This window comes from Nomia melanderi, chromosome 9, assembly GCF_051020985.1.
Source record: "Nomia melanderi isolate GNS246 chromosome 9, iyNomMela1, whole genome shotgun sequence".
Lineage (NCBI taxonomy): Eukaryota > Metazoa > Arthropoda > Insecta > Hymenoptera > Halictidae > Nomia > Nomia melanderi.
This window is the reverse complement of record NC_135007.1, coordinates 12960179-12980753: the sequence shown is the minus strand read 5'-3', so window position 1 is coordinate 12980753 and position 20575 is coordinate 12960179. Positions and strand designations below refer to the sequence as shown.

At 29.6% G+C, this 20575-nt stretch overlaps 6 protein-coding genes across 7 annotated transcripts; 3 read left to right on the top strand and 3 right to left on the bottom strand.

Annotated features, from left to right (window-relative positions):
- Positions 1 to 98: 98 nt before the first annotated feature.
- On the top strand, positions 99 to 4621 carry elg1 (enhanced level of genomic instability 1). Its single transcript, XM_031977426.2, has 5 exons — positions 99 to 1151; positions 1237 to 1550; positions 1761 to 2838; positions 2917 to 3334; positions 3509 to 4621. Exons 1-5 carry the CDS (start codon positions 280 to 282, stop codon positions 4277 to 4279), a joined length of 3453 nt encoding a protein of 1150 aa, XP_031833286.2. The 5' UTR covers positions 99 to 279; the 3' UTR covers positions 4280 to 4621.
- Positions 4622 to 4741: 120 nt separating this feature from the next.
- On the bottom strand, positions 4742 to 6720 carry eIF3l (eukaryotic translation initiation factor 3 subunit L). Its single transcript, XM_031977432.2, has 3 exons — positions 6554 to 6720; positions 5021 to 6481; positions 4742 to 4932 (listed from the first exon to the last, which is right to left on the bottom strand). The coding sequence occupies exons 1-3, from the start codon at positions 6572 to 6574 to the stop codon at positions 4798 to 4800; spliced, it is 1617 nt and encodes a 538-aa protein (XP_031833292.1). The 5' UTR covers positions 6575 to 6720; the 3' UTR covers positions 4742 to 4797.
- A 119-nt stretch (positions 6721 to 6839) lies between these two features.
- LOC116427287 (developmentally-regulated GTP-binding protein 2) lies at positions 6840 to 9094 on the top strand. Its single transcript, XM_031977436.2, has 5 exons — positions 6840 to 7047; positions 7416 to 7723; positions 7978 to 8408; positions 8527 to 8728; positions 8874 to 9094. Exons 1-5 carry the CDS (start codon positions 6984 to 6986, stop codon positions 8958 to 8960), a joined length of 1092 nt encoding a protein of 363 aa, XP_031833296.1. The 5' UTR covers positions 6840 to 6983; the 3' UTR covers positions 8961 to 9094.
- Positions 9095 to 9236: 142 nt separating this feature from the next.
- Positions 9237 to 13521, bottom strand: LOC116427281 (sorting nexin-14). Its single transcript, XM_031977427.2, has 9 exons — positions 13370 to 13521; positions 12787 to 13030; positions 12304 to 12693; positions 11874 to 12186; positions 11594 to 11749; positions 11360 to 11484; positions 11145 to 11206; positions 10168 to 11009; positions 9237 to 10019 (listed from the first exon to the last, which is right to left on the bottom strand). Exons 1-9 carry the CDS (start codon positions 13474 to 13476, stop codon positions 9604 to 9606), a joined length of 2655 nt encoding a protein of 884 aa, XP_031833287.1. The 5' UTR covers positions 13477 to 13521; the 3' UTR covers positions 9237 to 9603.
- Positions 13522 to 14408: 887 nt separating this feature from the next.
- On the top strand, positions 14409 to 17593 carry LOC116427282 (uncharacterized protein KIAA2013 homolog). Of its 2 annotated transcripts, none has more exons than XM_031977429.2 (7): positions 14409 to 14607; positions 14819 to 15290; positions 15988 to 16225; positions 16296 to 16534; positions 16599 to 16826; positions 16918 to 17189; positions 17259 to 17593. In XM_031977429.2, the coding sequence occupies exons 1-7, from the start codon at positions 14409 to 14411 to the stop codon at positions 17444 to 17446; spliced, it is 1836 nt and encodes a 611-aa protein (XP_031833289.1). In that variant the 3' UTR covers positions 17447 to 17593. The 2 variants fall into 2 exon arrangements, with proteins under 2 accessions (XP_031833289.1, XP_031833288.1); XM_031977428.2 differs by having other exon boundaries at positions 16915 to 17189.
- Positions 17594 to 17686: 93 nt separating this feature from the next.
- On the bottom strand, positions 17687 to 20249 carry morgue (modifier of rpr and grim, ubiquitously expressed). Its single transcript, XM_031977433.2, has 5 exons — positions 20103 to 20249; positions 19668 to 19793; positions 18390 to 19429; positions 17983 to 18154; positions 17687 to 17835 (listed from the first exon to the last, which is right to left on the bottom strand). Exons 1-5 carry the CDS (start codon positions 20247 to 20249, stop codon positions 17719 to 17721), a joined length of 1602 nt encoding a protein of 533 aa, XP_031833293.1. The 3' UTR covers positions 17687 to 17718.
- Between the last annotated feature and the right edge of the window lie 326 nt (positions 20250 to 20575).

The following is a 20575-nucleotide window of genomic DNA, read 5'->3' as shown; positions in this document are numbered from 1 at the left end:
GTAAATATTTAGCACTACAATTAACATGCTTTTTTCTATTCTGAAATTACATGAACAATATGTTCTATAAACATTCGCATGATTAGCATCAGATGACTATCTAACCAATATATAAGTGCAGGTAGGTAGGCATAGACTGTAGTTTATTCAATTGTGTATAGTATTGTGTCATGGCGCCAAAATGTTACGCTACGTAATAATTCTGAAGAGATAAAATTTTATATTGTTTTTTTATACTTTTTTAAAACATATATAGTATACTGCATTTAGTAATGAAGGATGAAAAATATCACACAGTATCTTGTGGACACTATAAAATCTAGTGAAACCACTAGCGATAATACAAAACAAGAGAAGGAGTCTAATAATGGTTCAAAGAAAAAACGTAACCGTGTTAAAATTAAAATATCACGAACAAATACAAAGGAAAGGGTATGTGATATCATAGAAAGTAATAATGATATGATCGATAAAACACCTAGCCCATTTACTAGAAAACATGGTAAAGACAAAAGTTTACACGAAGCACCCAGGTCTTCGACAAACTTACAAAAACAAACAAATCTAAAAAAATCTGAAACTAAAGATCTAGATTATTTATCTTTAGAAACCATTAGTGCCTACAATAGTAAACATAACAAACAAAATGATAGGAGTAATTCTAGCGATCCATTAAGAAGTAATAAAAGTAAAAAGCAATTAAAGGATAAAGAGAGCTCAAAAAGCAATATAAGTCTGTGTAATACTATTAAGAATAAAGATGCTGAAATTGTAGATTTAGTAAGTGATAATAACAACGAGGATGAATATAATCGCGAAGAGTCTAATGCTTTTCAAATTCTTATGAATCGTAAGAAACAGATTCAATATAATTCACCGACGAAAGTTCCTCAAAATGATGAAGTGAATTTGAAGAATTCTGAGGAATATAAAACTAAATTGAAGCATATGAAAGAGAAGTTAATAGTTTTAGCTGATAAGAAAGGATATTCTAAAAGAAAACTATCAGAGATTGAAGAAGCTGAAAAAATAGAGCGTATTATTCAAAATCGTATCAAAGTTTTTAAAAAGGATGAAAAAAAAGACAATAACTTGGACACAACTGTTTTTACTCAAACACAGTCATGTGGCAGTTTATTGAATTACTTCAGGTATTATATTAATATTATAATTAATGACAAACTGACGAATAATATTAATTTAATTATTTGTTGTGTTTTATTCTATATGTAACAGCAAAGTTCCAGTGAATTTAGCTCATTCAGATATAACAGATGTGTCCACTATTATAGTCAAAGCTGATGTACATATGGCAGAAAATTCTACTCAGTGTAATATGTATAATTCAAGTTCTAATAATGCAAAACAACTTAAAAGACAAAATAAATTGGACATGGAACTGTCTCAACTAGACACTATTAGTATTTTAGAATCTGAAAACATTAGTACAACGTCTAAATCAAGAAAGCATAGTCAACGGGAACAAAATAAACATAGGTGGTCTTTACGAATTAAGCTTCAAAGTTGTGAAAATAGAAATCCTATATCAGGTAATTTAATGAATTCTTTAAAATAGTGTTTATAATCTATTCCATTACATATTTAATATACATGAAGAAACCAAGTACAGGAGTCTCCCTAATTTATGGTTGATGGCAATGAATTTTCACACTTTGATCGCTGATTTCTTTTATTTTCACATAATATTATTTAAATACATTATGAACAATTAATTAATATATTTTTAACTTTCGAAATAGGAAGTAACAGCGATGAAGAATCAAATTTACCACAAAGAGAAATTAATTTAAATGCGAAAAATTCCAAAAATTCTGGAATAAAAAGTGTTGGTCCGAAAGAGTTATCTATGAAAGACAAAAATCCAAGAAGAACGCAAAAACAAATCAATGAGCAAAAAAAACTTGAATTTACAAAACATGAATTATCAAAAAACACTGAGGATATGTTAATTTCAATGGATAATAAAAATTCAGATGAATGTATTAATTCTAACTTAGAAGATTGCATATTTATTGATGAGAGTAAATTAAAAAGAAAAACAGCTGATAAATTGGCTCCCTTGTTCACAAAACGACAGAAACCTGATCCAGAAATTCTAGCGGCACGTCGATTGTTTCTACAACCGGACATAACGGATAAGAATAAAGGCGTAGATCGAAAAGTAAATGCGAACAGTATATTGCTGTTTCCAGTCGTGAGTCATATTACACAATTGAGTAATTTAAGTTACAATGAAATGAGTAATTTTAATATTCCAAAAAAATCACACATTAAGTATATTCCAACCATAAATGTGAACAACTATAAGTGTATAGTGGATTTTTCTGAAATAAAGTTAAGATCAAGTAAAAACAAGAAATTAAAGGTCCAAGAAGTACTATCAGAAATTGAGAAGTTCTGCCCAGGTGTAAGAAAAATGTGGAGTACTATTTCGCTCATTTTTGAAGGACAATTTAATAAAATTGTATCTCCAAAAACGAAAACGAAAAGAATAAAATCTTTACAAAAAGGAAAGGTACTAGAAGAGAAAAATATAGAAAATCAGTCTGAAAGTAACATTTGGACTTATAAATATAGGCCAAAAAGTATTGAAGAAATTGTTGGTAACGAAGAACCTGCAATGAAATTGAAAGAATGGTTAATTGGGTGGAAAACAACATTTTCAAATGAGGATAGTAGTAGTGGAGATGAGTTTTATTCTTCTGATAGCAACTCTTCAAGAGTTCACGAGAACAATCAAGTAGCTATATTATTGGGACCACATGGATGTGGTAAAACTGCTAGTGTATATGCAGTAGCAGAAGAATTTGGTTATATGTTAGTATTGAATATTAATAACATTAACTTTTATTAAATATGTGGTTTCAGTATTTATAGTAATCTTCCTTTTTTTAGTGTATTAGAAGTGAATGCATCATCTAGGAGAAGTGGCAAAATACTTTTCAAAGAACTGGAAGAAGCAACGAAATCACATCATATTAAAAAGAACACAAATACATCTAGATTTTTAAATTTAATTTCGGATGAAATTGTACCAAAGAAAATACCACAAAACTCTCTCATTCTTATAGAAGACATCGATCTTGTATTTGAAGAAGATGAAGGTTTCATTTCTGCTACTTACCAGTTAGCATTAAATACAAAACGTCCAATTGTCATGACATGTAGGGATATTTGTCCACACTTAAGCAAAATAGCGCCACAACAAAACAGAATTTACTTTCAACATGCGAATGGTAATAGGGTTATTGCTTTATTACAATTGATTTCACTAGCAGAAACTGGTTATAACATACCTACCAATTTCTTAAAGGTACGTATCATTAATGTATAAATTAGTTAAGAATCATTATTTTTTGTCTATATTACAAGGTTATTACTTATCATTTTTATAATACAATAGTATTGTTTTATATTTAGTTAAACCTTTAAATAAATAGCAGTAACTATTGGAATGATGTTACAACAAATAATTTTTTGTTTATAGGAACTGGTACAAATAGGAGATTTACGAAACGCTATACTTAAATTACAATATCTAATGCTCTCTAATCCAACACAAATTTTTGAGCAATCAATTATTTTTCAAAAATCATTCTGGCAAAATATGCGACATTACTTATATAAACCAGCAATAAAAGCAAATAAGAAACAAACAGCAAAAAAAGCTGCGAATAGTAAAGAGACGAATTGTAACAAACACATATTAGATGATATAGCAAATAAATTAAATAACATCGTTGTGCTATCACATTTAATTGATTTAGAAGATTCGGCTTTAAATCTATCACAAACAAGAGTACAACCTAGTTTGTCTTTAATTGAAAATATTGCCTCATATTCAGCGTCGGATAATATATGTTTAGATATAGCTGAATGGATTAGCGAAAAAGTTCTATACAATAGTCGTTTAAGTGGTTACGATGGAACTTCTTCATATTACAATGCTATTGAACTAAAGAAACAATTAAATAAGGGAATAAATTCAGCACTATCACATACAACTTCTACATTGCTTGATCATCAAGTTTTATCTACAGATTATCTTCCATGTTTAAGAACAATATGCAGAGCAGAAGAATCCAGGGCTAATGTGAATAATAAAAGAAGAAATCGATTCTTTCATTACCTTCATAGTTTAAAAGTACCATCAATGTCACTCAAACCGAACATTTTAACGGCAGCATGTAGAATAATGCACGATACATTAGATAATAATACAAGCACAAATGAAAGTAATACTCTCATATCACAATGAATTTCTTTTATTATTTTTGCTATGTATATATAGCGAAAATCTTGTGGTCAAATATACATATAATCATTTTATAAAATATATGGAGGAAATTTAATGCATCTATAGTTGACATATATTTTTACAAATTTACAATACCAAATTAAATGGAATGAAAAGTAAGTATTTAATATAATCATTGAAAATAATAGTGCGATACGATAAATACTAAACATTTCGAAATTATAAATATTTTATTTCTTTGATACTTTTTCTTTTAAATGACTGTCCTTCAAAAGGTTGAATTTTAATATTTTATAGATCAACAATTAAATTGATGATATTCTAATGATAGTACTTCTCATTCTTCTGCATATTTCTTTATTTTATAAAGATATTGTGCAAAACTGTATTATAATGCTTTTAATGTGTTTATTAAAATAACAAACATAAATTTAAATATCATAATTAAATACAATAAATACGTATTTGTTATAAATTTATTTTATTTTTCTTCTGTAGATATTGTTTTAATACAATAATTAAATCTTTATATGATGTAATTTGCGATTCAATTCTTCGAATTTCAGAATTTTACGAATGAAAAAGTCACCATAACGATGTGCTACTTTTGTATCTGCGATATGAATCATATCATGATCAATATAAAAGTCCAACTGTAACAGTATATGTTAGAAAATTAATACTTTTTGTATTCCGAGACAATATTAAATAATGATAATGACTGAATTATGTATATGTTACCTCTGAACCAGACTGGAATTTTCCATGTAATCCTGATGCCCCTTTCGTCCAGACAATGTTCTTCATCTTATGTTTGAAACATAACAAATGAATGGTCAATGCACTGACTTCCTTATCTAAATCCCAACTTTCATCAGGTCTAGTATTGCTGCACATGAATGTTGCTAATTTACTTAATGGTAAAGTAGTATATAGCTTCAAGTATGAACGAATCGTCGGTAGCATTTTTTGTTGGATAACTTCATCCATGAAAACTTGAGTTTGATGTTTGATAGCTTCTCGAGCATAATCTTCATTTGGATTGTCGGGATTCGGTGGAGTAAGAGACAAAAATTTTGGGCATGCAAACAGAAAGCATGATTCAAATTCTACTAGGTCTCCATATTGCATCTTGTACATTTTCTCATGGTAATTTTTATCTCGTAATACTTGTTGTAATCCTTCGTCAATGCATTGAGGATGAAGAACAAGGCAGATTGCTAATAAATGGTACATTTGCTCTGTTTGTTTATTTATTTGATAATACTGATAACTTCGTGTGGCAAATAATTGTTTTGTTCTTTGAATGTATAACAGAATTCCAGAAAATGTTCTGATTGCATCTGCGTATCTACGCATCATCATATATGCAAAACCAACATAATAGGCCGTTGATATTTGACAACCAGGTACATGGGAATATGCACTTTTTTTATAAAGCTCCACATTTTCTAGAACTTTAATAGCTTGATAATAATCTCCTAAAAGAGAATGCAACCGTAAAAGACCTACAAGAGAAAAGTATCCAAGCATTTTATATAAGGAATGTCTTCCAAATACTCCAGCCACAGAATCTGGATCTCCTCCACTTGCATATACCTCTAATTGACTTTTAATTTTTGATTTATCAACTAAATAATGCAAGACGTTTAAAACACAGAGTACATCCCATACTTTATTATGTGTGTTCAAGTGTTCAACTTCTTCAGGCGTTTTATTTGATAAATTAGCACGATATTGTGTGAAAGATTGAAACTGATAAACAAATTCATCGATCAATTCCCATAGCCACTGATCTGGTAATTCCAATTGAACAGGTGTTTCTGGGTGTAATATATAATTGAAAAGGTCACAGTAATTAAAAAAAGAACCAAGACGTTGTTCTACTGTTGGTCCTTCCATTCGAGCATAAATATGACGATAATAAAGTTCTTTATAAAGAGTAAGAAATACTGGATCATTATCAACTATATGTGCAATCGCTTGAGCATCTGGCCAAGAAGACTTATCAAACAACTGTTCTGAGATTTTTGGAAATGTTGTTTCATAAAGATTTTGTGTCTCAAAAATCATTCCTTCATTTATACAATTTCGCAAGTATACCAGAAAATTTCGTACAACTTCTGGTACCTGGCGATAGCTCAATCTGTCATATTGCTCGCTATGAACATCCAGTGGTCCATAATCGTCATATGTATCATACTAAAAATCATGTAAAGTATAATTTCATGAATACAGTAATAATGTTATCATTACTACATAGTTATTAAATACCTGGTTGTAATCGTCGTACATGATGATGTAGTATAATTGATTTTGTATCAATAAACTTACTGAACTTACGAGGTACGGTAATAAAGATACAAAAGCTAACCAAGAAGAACTACAAAACGTTCAGGATTCACGAGAATGATATGACCATTAAACATAACAATTTGAGATTCACTTTTTACATACGGTAGTGGAGTAGATACTCTTAAGTCTGTGTCAGTTGTGACGTTTAACCGTCAGATGGTGCTATTTGACACTTTCAGTATCAACATCTTTCATTCAATTCTATTGTTTATGGTAAATATCATATACACCACATAGAGAACTATCAGCATGCATGTTTAGATTACATAGAGATTGTTACGCGCACTGTAAGGGCGGTGTGCATCTTTTTTCGTAAATGTAAATTTGTGGATAATTTAATACACACATAATGGGTATATTAGAGAAAATATCTGAAATTGAAAAAGAAATTGCTAGGACCCAGAAGAATAAAGGTTTGTACGTGTATCCAAAAAATGTATAATTTTTCTTTTTTTTTAAATCATGTTTTGTAGCACATTTACTTTATCTCTTTATGACATATGTAAAGATTTAAAGAATAATTTAAAAATTTAAGAAAATTTTCGTACTGGACAACATAGAACAAAATTTTATTACAATTTCTGTAATGAGTACAAACATTATAATAGTAACAATATATTAATAATTTGAATAAAAGTTAACTTATAATTTTATCTATTTTTGATCATTTACCTATTTATAATCATGTATCAAATATAAAATTATAGTTATTTTAATGCATCAATTTAATATTATTCCTTATTATTTAGATCACTATTAAATATTTATTTTTAATTTTCAGCTACTGAATATCATTTAGGATTACTAAAAGCAAAACTTGCAAAATATAGGTCACAACTTTTAGAACCAGGAAAGAAATCAGAAAAAGGAGAAGGATTTGATGTATTAAAATCAGGAGATGCAAGAGTAGCTTTAATAGGTTTTCCATCAGTAGGAAAATCTACATTGTTGAGCACATTAACGCATACAGAATCTGAAGCAGCATCTTATGAGTTCACTACACTAACTTGTATTCCTGGTGTTATAGAATATAAAGGTGCAAATATCCAACTTCTTGATCTTCCTGGTATAATTGAAGGTGCAGCACAGGTAATTATATTTTTATGTTCTATACAAACATTATTAAATTGCTTTACATTGATACAAAGAAAAAACTGAAAAAAATGATAAACTATTGTAAAATGAATTATAATATATAAATAGATATGGAAGTAGATGTTACATTAAATATTGTTGAGATTAATGCAAGTAACGAATGAAAGTAGCAAAATTATATAATAATTGGAATACTAAATTTGTGAAACTTTTATTTTAATTTTTACATTTTTAAATAAATATTTTAGGGCAAAGGAAGAGGCAGACAGGTGATTGCTGTTGCTAGAACAGCGGACTTAGTTCTTATGATGTTGGATGCTACTAAGCAAGATGTACAAAGGCAACTTTTAGAAAAAGAATTAGAATCAGTCGGTATACGGCTTAATAAAAAGAAACCAAACATTTATTTTAAAGTGAAGAAGGGAGGCGGATTGGCTTTCAATTCAACGTGTCCATTGACAAAAGTAGATGAGAAATTAGTTCAAATGATCCTGCACGAATACAAGATTTTCAATGCAGAAGTTTTATTTCGAGAAGATTGTAGTGCAGATGAATTAATTGATGTGATTAACGCTAACAGAGTATATTTACCATGCCTTTATGTACATAACAAAATAGATCAAATATCAATAGAAGAAGTGGACAGAATTGCTAGGCAACCTAATAGTGTAGTAGTTAGGTAAAATTTTTTACCATATTTTGTAAAGAAAATTATTTTTCATAATTTTCACATGTTTCGGATAGAGAGTATGAAAATATTATTATGATGTGAATTTATAATTTAACTTTATTTACAGTTGTAATATGAAACTGAATTTGGATTTCTTACTTGAAACATTGTGGGAATATTTATCCTTAATAAGGGTATACACAAAAAAACCTGGACAGCCACCCGATTTTGATGATGGTTTAATATTACGGAAAGGTGTTACCGTGGAACATGTTTGTCATGCTATTCATCGGACACTTGCGCAGCAATTTAAATATGCTCTTGTTTGGGTACAGTATTATTTTATTTAATAAAATATATTACAGTTATAGTTAATATAACAAATTCGTTTGGGTTTAATGTGTACAGTTGAAACTTTTTACATTATATACAGTGTTAAAAATATCTAAGTAATATTTACTTTTTACTTCTTAGGGTACAAGTACAAAATATTCACCTCAGAGAGTAGGATTACAACATATTATGCACGATGAAGATGTTATTCAAGTAGTTAAAAAATAAATCTCATGCTGTTACATATGTGACCTACAAATGATTATGTTAAATTTTACACATAGTTGCTTAAGGAGTACTCATATTTAAAATTGTTTCGATCTTTTTATTTCTGTAAACTGAATATAAATATTCAAACTCTACATTTTTAATATAAAATTTTTCCATTTTGTAATTTAATAAATGATATTAAAACCTTTAAATTTGTCTATAAAACATTAAAATTTAATCATTTAATAGTGCAACTTCTAAGAAATTTAAATGAATTACTTTATACATATACTATTCTAATTATTGACAACAACTAAAGTATTAATAACATTAATGTTTGGCACTAAGTTCTATCCGTGCTATGAGTGAAAAAGGTTTCCAAAGGTTTGCCATTGACAATAAATAATATTACTAAAATTCCTTGCATTCCAAGATTTTTTGTTAGAACATTTACAACTACTTTTGCACCAATACCAATACAAAGTTTGCACCACTTCTAATTCATACCACTTATCTATCACTCAAGGAACCAATATATAATTTTTTTTTAATACAATGTCATTCCACTGTTCATTTCTATCGATGTGTTTATGAATTTTGTGGATATAATTAATACATAATAATATTATTTATAATACTATATCTATCATTCTCGCATACATTAAAGTAGAAGTTCAGGAAACAGACTTATCAAAATTTGATCTAAAAGAACATATGCAATGTGTTTGTTCAGTTGTGCATTTTGCAAAGAATCTAAAACAGAATCCATCAATTCAGTCCATGGTTTGTAAAGTCCTATTAACCAATATGGCAATAAATTGTATAATCCTTTTCTTGCGCCTTCATAACAATTTTCACAATTTCCTTGAGAAATTCTTTCTTTCACGTGACTTTTGTCACTCATAACTTTCGTGTGCAACAAATTTACCACAGCAGCTGCCCGTCCACTGCTTAATATTTTTGCCAGGGTGTTGTAAAGCAAAATATTGACAAATGGGTCCACCTTCGTACGAGTCGAGAAAGCGAACATCCAAACAGCTCTTGTGATTATTGAAGGTACATTTAGTAATTTCTCCACTGAAATGAAAAAAGTAAAATTTATATCAAGTGAGTAGAAAACAATTTTATATTTTGTGCCAATATTACTCGCTAAAGAATTGTAATTTTTAAACATACATATTCACCCCTTAACAAATAATGGTTACAGGGAAAATGAGAAATTTACCTGCATCTGCAATTGAAAAGCAAGTGCCCTTTATGTGAGAGCGTTTCGCAGAAGGAAAAACTAAAGTCTTTTGTAAATTGACATCTAAATTGAGATTGTTGCCAAATGTTCCCATTAAAAGGTCACGATGTCCTTTTTTCTCAGTTTTAGGGACATTCGATTCATTTGAAAGTTCAACTCCAATATCTGTATAGCCATTCTTGATGTTTGTAGATGCCAGAAACGTGGTCATAAACTTATCCAGATTCTGACCTTTCTCTTTTCGCAATTTGTATGCCACATTTTGGTACAGTATTCCAATATCCGGTGTGCTATAATTTGTGAAATATGGTTTCAAGTTTGGCATAGTCAGAAAATTGTATAACAGCTCGCTACTTCTGAGTACTGGTTTCGAAAGCAATTTTTCTAAAAATTCTTCGTAACGCTGTCTATTGAGAGTACACGAAGGATGAGGATTTTTCCGTGATGGTAATGGCGAGTCGCTTAATTCTTTATCGCCATGGAATTCTGTTAATCGTGTACGTAAAGCATAAAAATCTTGATCACGGCGTAGAACTGTCCAAGACTTTCCTTCAGCTACATTATGCACCGAGATCATATAAAGTGGTTGATTATCTCCAGATTCAGTGTGCGGAATACTGACTCGCCAAGTTGTCAAATCTCTGTGGAAAGTATTATCTGTACATTTAATTTCACTGTACGAGCGTAACGGATAATCAATTTCTTCGCCTTGATAAATGTCCTGGAAAGGCATTCCATCGATTGTCGATGCTCGTAAAATTCCTTCAATCTTTGGAAAGTGATTTCCAATTTTCGTCGTTACATTCGCGGTTCCGCTGACACTGCAAAGTAAAAATAGGTATATATATATATTTAGCTTTGTATATACAACTAAATAAAAATGTATTAATTTGTAAAATAAATCATTTCACTGGATAAACTTTAAATTAATCCACAGTGTACATTAAATTACTCACCTTGAACGCGAGGATTGTTTTACGCGACTTATTGTTGGGCGTCCACATAACAAAGCATAAAGCTGCAACATAAAATGATAAACGTATTGGAAAAATCGTAGTAAAATCCCATTTTTTTAATGATACCACTAACAAGAAATATTGTTGTATACATACTAATACATATTTTGTATTTCAAATGTAATACAAAAATAAAAAGTTTTAATTTCACCTACTTGATAACTGTGATGAAATGATGGTAAGCAAGTGGATTCTAATAATGCGTGAGCTTCTTGATGCGCTTGATAAAACGGTCGTGATGTCCTTAATTCTTCAATCTTTTTTGAACTTTTTTCCAGAACTGAAAGTGTCATTACGAATATAAAATAAATAGTAATCCATACAACACATATTTTAAACTTTCGATTAATGTTATTTCCTTACAAATTAGAAAATATGGAAGAGATTACCTTGACATATTCCTCTTGATATTTCTTCTGGCAAATGTAAATATTCAGGTCCTTCAGGATCAAGATACGTGGAATACATAGCTTGAATATCAGTATACAAACTATTTTCGGCATCTGCACTCAGTTCTGGATTCAACATTCGTTTACTCAGGTCATCTACAAACAGATAGATGTACTAGAATTAAAAACGTATAATTTTAAAACATTAATTTTACAATTCAAATTATATTAGATCTTTTACAAAGATTATACATTACTAAAGTAATGATGGAAAGTTTACCAATATCTAAACAGAATTGCAAAAGATTCATAGGTCCAGTTTCTTTTACATGTTGTATAAACATGTATAATAATCGAGAATCGTTCAAAATTTCATCCAATGACGGTTTTAGATGATTGTATGTAAAGTTCGGCATAACTGAATTTGTCATCCAACATTGCAACATCTGTACATTCAGTGTGTCTACTTGATTAGAAACTGTAGTACCTCGATGTGTTAATAACATTACTAACGTATTTATGTTTTCTGGGTCAGCAATAGCATCTATTGCAGGCAGTAAAATCCAATTTGATAAAATTTCACGAAGAATCACCTGAAAATAAAATATTTTGGTATAATATGTAAAAGATATGTACTACATTTAATTAGGTAATAACAGTATTACTGTTGGAAAACAGTAAATGTGTAAAAAATAAAAATTACAATTTACCTTATTGTTAGTAGATACATGTGCAGCAGGAAGTAAATGTGGTAGACATGCAGTCACCAAGCCCCTGAGATAATTGAGCTCAGTCTCTCGCGAGTAAGCTGCTGGATGAATTTCACAACCAAAATATTTAATGATAGAGTCACGAAAATGAACAGTATCTTGTAACTTTTCAGAATTTGAGCACAATACTTTCCAATCTTGAGAATGTTGCAATATCAGTGGTATTAGTCGACTAAACACAACATTAGCTACATCTGTACGTAACAAGCGTACTGTAATATTCTTAGTTGCAGTAGATGTAGCTAAACGAAGTTGCTGTACAAAAGCTTCGTTTGTTGAGAAATCAGAGTACCATGCACAAACATACTTTTGCAATACATCCTCGAGAAGCTGGGAACAGAAATTATATGCATCTATTGAGAAATAAATGAAAAATTCTGTTAAATCTCTCAATTTCTAACACATAGATAAAAATGTTAATACTTGTTCCAAGGCATAATCGAAATCCTTTGGTATCTTTACTTTAGTTGAGTGAGGAAATAATTTATGCCTTTTACAGCCACTACTGTTACAAACACTGCAAGGATCCTTAACTTCATACACTGGTTTAAATGTTCCACAAATAGCATTAAATTTAAACAATATCATATTAATGTATTGTAATATGAGGAGTCCATAGAAAGTACTTGTTATGTACAGGCAAACTACAATAATTACCCAGATGATGCTAAAATATGTTTATGAAGAATATGTTATTACTTTGTAATTATAAATTAATTAAATTGTTGATAAAATAAATATAATACTTTGAAATACTATAAGGTATAAACCTAAGATACTCCCAGATACCTAAGATCCAAAATTCAAGAACAATCTCTTTTAGGTCACTTCTACCAAAACTTTCGTCAATTACAAGAAATAATGTTAATAATATCGACTTTAAAAGGTATGGTTTTACATGACAAAATTATAAAAATATTATTATATTTATTTCATCAACGATGCTTAGCACTAGATAAAATGGTATTTAAGTAGTAATTGTTTAAAATAATATTCGATTACGTACCTGTTACATACAATTAATATAAAAGCAATTAGTGTAAATATAATTGTTGGAATTATTATATTACACACATAAAAGTCTTGTACTTTATCAGTAGTGAAAAATGCCATGGCTGTATTAATTCTCCTTATTATTATTTAATCACTGTACATGTTCCGTATAACAAAAAAAGAACAACGTTTCAAAACAGAATTTTATGCGACATTTGACAACACTTCAACACATGTACCACGTGACATTGCGTATAGGAAGTAATAAGTAAAATATAAGTACATAAATTATACAACGTGCAAATTTCTTGGTGCACATTCATCCGCAAACCATAAAAAGGTCATTGACCGCTTCAAATCTGAAAGCATTTTTAAAAAAGACAAAATTTTTTAATTTATAGTCTTAGGCTTTCAAAAAAGAAGAAATATTTCAAAGTTACAATTTCAAACAAAGTGATTGTAAATATATGCGTGGGCCTCCTACCAAGTAGGAGTGAAAACTGTTTTGTTCAGTGGTGACGAAAGTAATTGGTTTCATTCTATTCTTCTAATAAAGTACTTTTTGTATTGTCACACGTTGAAGTCACGTGGTTTTGTTTACGTGAAATCTATTTCTTATATGACAGAATATAATTAGTAAAAACCGCATCACAACGTCACGAGTGTCAATTTATATGAAATTTATTTTTATTCCTTTCATGCTTTTCTGATATGAACAAGTATTCACACGTTGAAGTATTTTTTGTAAATAATTTCTTAAAATATTTACTAACAGTACAGAGTGGTAAATGCAATAAATAAGGTTGAGAAAGGTGATGTTTATTTTTGCATTTTTGATGGTGATCTAATGACCTAACAGTTCATAAATTTGTCAAATGTTTGCAACCAAAATTATTTGGTGTATATAAAACAAGTGGAAATAAAAAGAGTTTATCGCAGAGCAATTATTTTTGGTGAAATCAAAGTTACGGAAAAGGCAAAAGGGTTATGTTACCGTGCAATCTTCGAAAAACGAAAGAACGCTTGAAGAGACGCACCAAAGCTAAAAGTGGATGAAGCAAATAATTATAATGAGACCTGGAACGGTGTACGATAGCCGTGAAATTGGAAAACGAATACGTCGCTTAGTTGACGGAAATTATTCGTATCGCAAGATTCTAATTCTAATTATCATTTGCGGCGGTATATTACTTTATTTCGGCCCACCTTTTGCACAGTGGCTCTTTTCTACTACCGGAGAATCGATACAAGGTAATTAAATTTTATTTGCACAACTAAATCTTTTATTTTTTTTTTATTTTTGGAACAAACTATATCCATTAAAAACGCATTGTAGTTATTAATTGCGCTGTCATTTTCAATTTACAAAAATTTCTACTATCGAATCAATTTTCTGGGATTATGTTTTAATAAATAAACAACTTTCTCGATTACTGTGCATAAAATAATATGTACTTTGTAGCATTTGAGGATTATTGTATGAACGAAAGATTAGCTCCATTTCGGTTGGAGGCTGAAGAATATAATGTAAATATACTTCATAAACCACCAAAGGAAAAAGAACATCAGTATCTGCCATATATTGGCAATGGAATTTTTGGGATTCCGATTTCATCCGAAGCTTGGGTATACATTAAACAAGGACGAGCATTATCATTGCCAATACAGTGGCAGCCATTAATTACACATCCTTTACCCAATGGCAATTTTCATACAGAAGCTACAGTTACAGATTTTACAAATGGAATTGTTTATCACTACCAGTGCCTCAGGGACAAATATTACACAGAATTCCAATATTACGCTCATAGAGTATATGATGCCATAATGGTTCAAGATATGAAAATAGTAAATCCATTTTCACTTTCTCAGAATGTACCATTGAAGCCTCAAGTATCTACACATTGGAACAATGCTCACATAGAATTAATTAAGTAATTAATGAAATTAATATATAGTATTAATGAATTTTTAATTAGATAGAACAAGAAAAAGAAATGGTGTTATTATATTTTAGAAAAATTGAAGTAAACTGTATTTAATATAAGTTTGTTAAATGACCAATTCATTAAATTTATATTTACACCGAATAAAGAATATCTGAATAACTTCTTTATTTTTATATTTAAGATTATATGTAATCTCTATTTTCAGTTGTTTCATAGTAAAAAGTTGCAAATTGAGTAAAATAAAAATCCTTTAAGACTTAGTTTATAAATATGTACATAATATTGTTTATAGTATTGAAATGAACGAATGAATATTGTTTATAATATGTTTACTAATTTCATTTGAAATTTTATTTACTGTCTGTTTAAGTGTTATTTTTATATGTTAAGATAAAATAGGTTTTTTCCTAGATAGCTTTAGGGAACAAATTTTATTTATACTTTAAAACATTGTTTTATATACATGTAATGATTTAAATGTATCATTTTATTAAAACATTAATGAAATCGAAGCATTTTTAATGTTTCTAGGTAGAATTAGAAAGTACCCTCTCAAAATAAAACATAGGTTGAAACATGTTACAATAAAAAATAAAGTAGTTATTCAGTTAATAAAAATTTAAGAGTTCTATTCTGTACTATTAATATTGTAAGTATTGAGAATATATTTTTGTGTGTCTAGAATTCAAGTAGATGATTCTATACACGAGTATAATCTAATTTCTGGTTTTGTTCCACTGCCAAATTCAAATAAGATTGTTGCTGCTTCGATACTTTACAAAGTTCCACCAAGAATGGTACAAGTTAAGGCAAGAAGTACTGTAAAATTTAAATATTTGACAAGCATACAATACAGTGAACCTGTACTTATGGAAGAATACCATATCCAATATGAAATAACAAAGAAGAAAGCTATAGAGGTTCGTATAGATTCCAAAATATTTGAAACATCTACAGAAATGTAATTTAGTTGTTTTTCTACTGTTTCAGGCAATGAAGAAAGTAGTGAAAATTCAGCAACGAAATTTGAAAACTAATCATAATAATCTCTGGCAAAGTTATTGGTATACAAGTCTTAGAATAAGTGATTCTAAAGCTGATGGTGCTATTAATGGTCACAAAATAAATTCTACCCTTTATTATGTACTGTCCCAAGTTTCAAAGGGTGTTACGGATGTAGAAAAGAATGTAGCTATGAATGAAGGTTGTTATCGTGGACATCATACTTTGTGAGTAATACATCGTTTTACAAATATTTCTTTGTAGAATTTATATCATATTATTATATTTCAGAGATGCACCGCGATTATGGAAAGATACGTCCACTATTAATGGTGTGAATAGTATAGTTGAAGCATGGTTAATTACTTTGGAAAAACAAGGATGTCATCATTTAATGACCGGTGATCCTGCCGCTGTACAACAAGCAATCGTGTTAAGTCTTGGGAGTCTACGGTTTAGCAATCAGCATCTTGAATTTAATATTGATCCACAGTATCTTCATCGAGATTATTTATTTAGGTATTAAATTAAAACATTTGTTTTTTTTTTCAAAAAATATTTCACATGTATTAAAATTTATATATAAATTTTTTCTTTTTGTTCTTAGAAGAATTAGTTATGGTAATGTAACTCATTTAAATATATCAGTAACAGTTGGGGAAGACAATCGTGCAGTTTTAGGAGTGGCTTTGGATAAAAGTGACAGTGTATATTATGGCTGTGATGCAGGCTGTTTAGATGCACCTATTTCTTTAAGTCAATCGTATACAAATTTTCCTGTGAAATTAACAAAACCATTTACAGCTATACTGTACATAACATCTGATTATCAACATATGCAAGATTTGCGAAATGCATTGCACGTTCATGCGGTGGATGATGGTTAGTATAAGTTACCAAAATACCAATTATTTTATTAGTAAGGTTTATATAAGATCAACTTTTTTATAGCTCCAGCACATGATCACCTTGTGATGGCTTTGCACAAACATGGTCATCAGCTTGGTGGATTGCCAACACTTTTCTGGATTAGCATATGTTTTCTTATAATTGTATTTCACTTATTTCTTTGCAAACTTATTATTAATGAATATTATGGTCATCAAGATAAGCAAAAAGTTAGATACAGTAAACTATGATTACTTTATTTAACCATTATATTGTGCATATGTATATATTTGTTATATACAGTCATACTTAAATAGTAAATAAGATTTATAAAAAATTTGTCTGGAAAATTTTATCGACCTTGCTGATCTGCTCTAGTACTCAATATATTCATCCTCTTTATGATTAAAGAATCCATGATTACGAGGTTCTGGAATCACTTGCTTCATTTGGTAATCATTCATTAAAAAGGCAATTGAATTGTAGTCGTATATTTATCAAATAATTTATTAATATAATTTCTTTATAGTGGTGTGACAACATCATGCATAGCATATCGCCATGTCCATGCTCTGGCAATTTCATCAAACCTTTCACGATCGGTCAAATACATTTCACCCAATTCTGGTTCCATACAAACCTATATATTGCACATATATTTTTATTAGAACAATGCTTACTGTAATACTATTTTTTATTTATTAAGTTCTTTAAGAAATGATGAACTCGGTAGCAAAACGAACTTGAGCAAATCAATAAGCATTTGTAATTCTGTACATGTATATACCTGACAATATGGATCCGTAAGCAAACTTTGAACACTGATTAAAACTTTTGATATCGTCAGTGCTAATGACCAATTATGATGAATCGAATCTATACCAACATCGCCGTGTCTGGAAACATTTGGGTGGAGTATTTTTGTAAGAAATCTTACTATAGGTGGGTACAGAGGATAACTGTAATTTAAAAAAATATATTAACAAAAAAGATACCATTATAATTGAGTTCCTAATTTTCTCCATATATAACATTAATCCTTGTATGATGAATACAAGGTCATTTTTATCTAACTATAAAAAATGTGCAATGTATCTAATACATTTAATAATTAATTTAATAGTTAAAAAACAAATACCTTCTCTTAACATAACTTTCTAATTAATGCTTTACCTTGTACATTTGTATACATACCTCCATGGTACTTGTAAATAAAGATAAAACAGGCCCCCTTCATAAGGACTTCCTACAGGTCCAGTTATAGTTGCTTGCCAGTGACAGCACATTTGGTCTAAAGGCGTTGCTTGGATACCTTCAGGAGGATCTACTCTCAAACTCTTGAGTTCACTATGCAGGCGATTTCTTCTCCATGAATTCTCTTCCATTCTTAATGGTCGTGATCTTAAACATGTTTGCGCTAAACATGTTCTACAAGGTGCAGAGGAAGCTAAAAAATCATATACTTTATACCAGTTTTTAACTGATCCAATGGGTTTATATAATGGCCACCGTAATTTAACATTTTGTTGCCATTGTTGTGATGTTATATGCGTTGACAACAAATAATGCCATCTACGACAAACATTTGCAGCTGACCAAAGACTAACATCGTCTAAATGTGAGAAAATAACTAGCAACACCTCTGGTGGTAACCGTTCTACCAGCCCTGGTTCATTAATAGGCTCGTGTTCAATATGTCTATAATTGGTTAACATCTCTAATCGTTCGGATAAATTGTATAATTGTGATGGTCCTCCTATATCATCCTGCACCTTGTAATTCCATTGATAATGTTGATAATTTTCTAATTCTTGAGCTTGTGACACTACATTATTTAGCTCTTCTTCAACCACATTTTGAAAATTTACAGTTAAAATTTTTTCATTACGGTTTTGAGAATGAGCTCCATTATTCCCATTAGTTATGTCTCGTGCTTTATTAGAATGTCCATCGTGAAAGCGATGCACATTTTGAGATGAAACTACTGCACTCTTAGAACTACTTGCATTTATACTGCTAGAAACTCTTTGATAATTTTGCATAGCTGAAATATTTTCGTTTTGCAAGTGAATACACGGAGATATATGGGAATTAAGATTAGAGATATTTGATATGTTTGATACATTTGAAATTGGATTTTGTGGAGAACTTTGTTGTTGTTGACTTGCTCTTCTTTCATGATTATAGTAAAGTTCAGTTGGTTCATCGTTTCCTGAATCTTCATCATCTGTCTTCTAGAACAGTACATAAAAGAAACTATGTATTATGTATACATAAATTCAGATAAAATCAACAAAATTTGTATGGACCCTCAAAATCATACAATTTAAGAAAAACGTTCAAACACATCTTAAAGTTTAAAAATATAAGTTTGAAATATTTTTTAACAATTATTAATTCATAAGCGTATAAAAAAACTAAGGAAATATATTGGATAACAATAAAAATAATAATCATAATAAACAAACATACTTCACTGAAGATAGGAACTGGTAGAAAACCAATGTCATTTGGAAATAAAAATGCATGACAAGTCGGACAAACAGGTTCTCCAAAACATGGTCCATAATATCCGTTACAAAAACAACAAGTTATTGTCTGAAACAATAAATATTTCAATTAGACAATTGAAGCATATGAAACTAAAAAGTGCATAAGAAATTTCACAAAGCTCAGATATATTTTATCAAAATTTTGAACTGTCAACAATGATCAAAATTTTTTAATTTACAAAATCCAACATTTTTTATAATCCTTGATTTGTAAATATCACTTTTAAGTAAACTTTTGGACAGCGGATATGTTCGTAAATGTCAAAAAATGTTTTAAAGAAATGTTTTGACAGTAGTGAATTTTTGACATTAATAAATATACGAATTAAATGTACTAATATTCATAAAAACTTACGGAGAACAAAAATTCAGGACAAGGGACGTATTCAACGGATTCTACAAATTCATCTTCTAAATTCGAATTTACATTACAAGCACTAATTTGATGTACTTTTTCTCCACTCATATATGAAGAACCACCAACTACTTTATCTCCAGCCATTTTGGTATTATAGGAAATGCTATGCCCATTTACCAAGGTACAATGAATTATCCGACTGATGTTCACATTCGTAATATATGCTCATTATTTGTGTGTCTAATCTACTTCAATCTAAAGTATCCAATAACTAACACACGAACGAAAGGGGCACACAAATAAATTCTTGTCCTATAAAAGAAGTTGAGGTATTTTGGGCACAAAGTGATACTTGTCCACTCTAGATTAAATAGTTGAAAGTCGCAACAACATGGTTTGATTTTTCATTGGTAAAATACATGTTTATCCATCTTGTTCTACCAATCAAATGCCGGAATGCGCTTCAATCC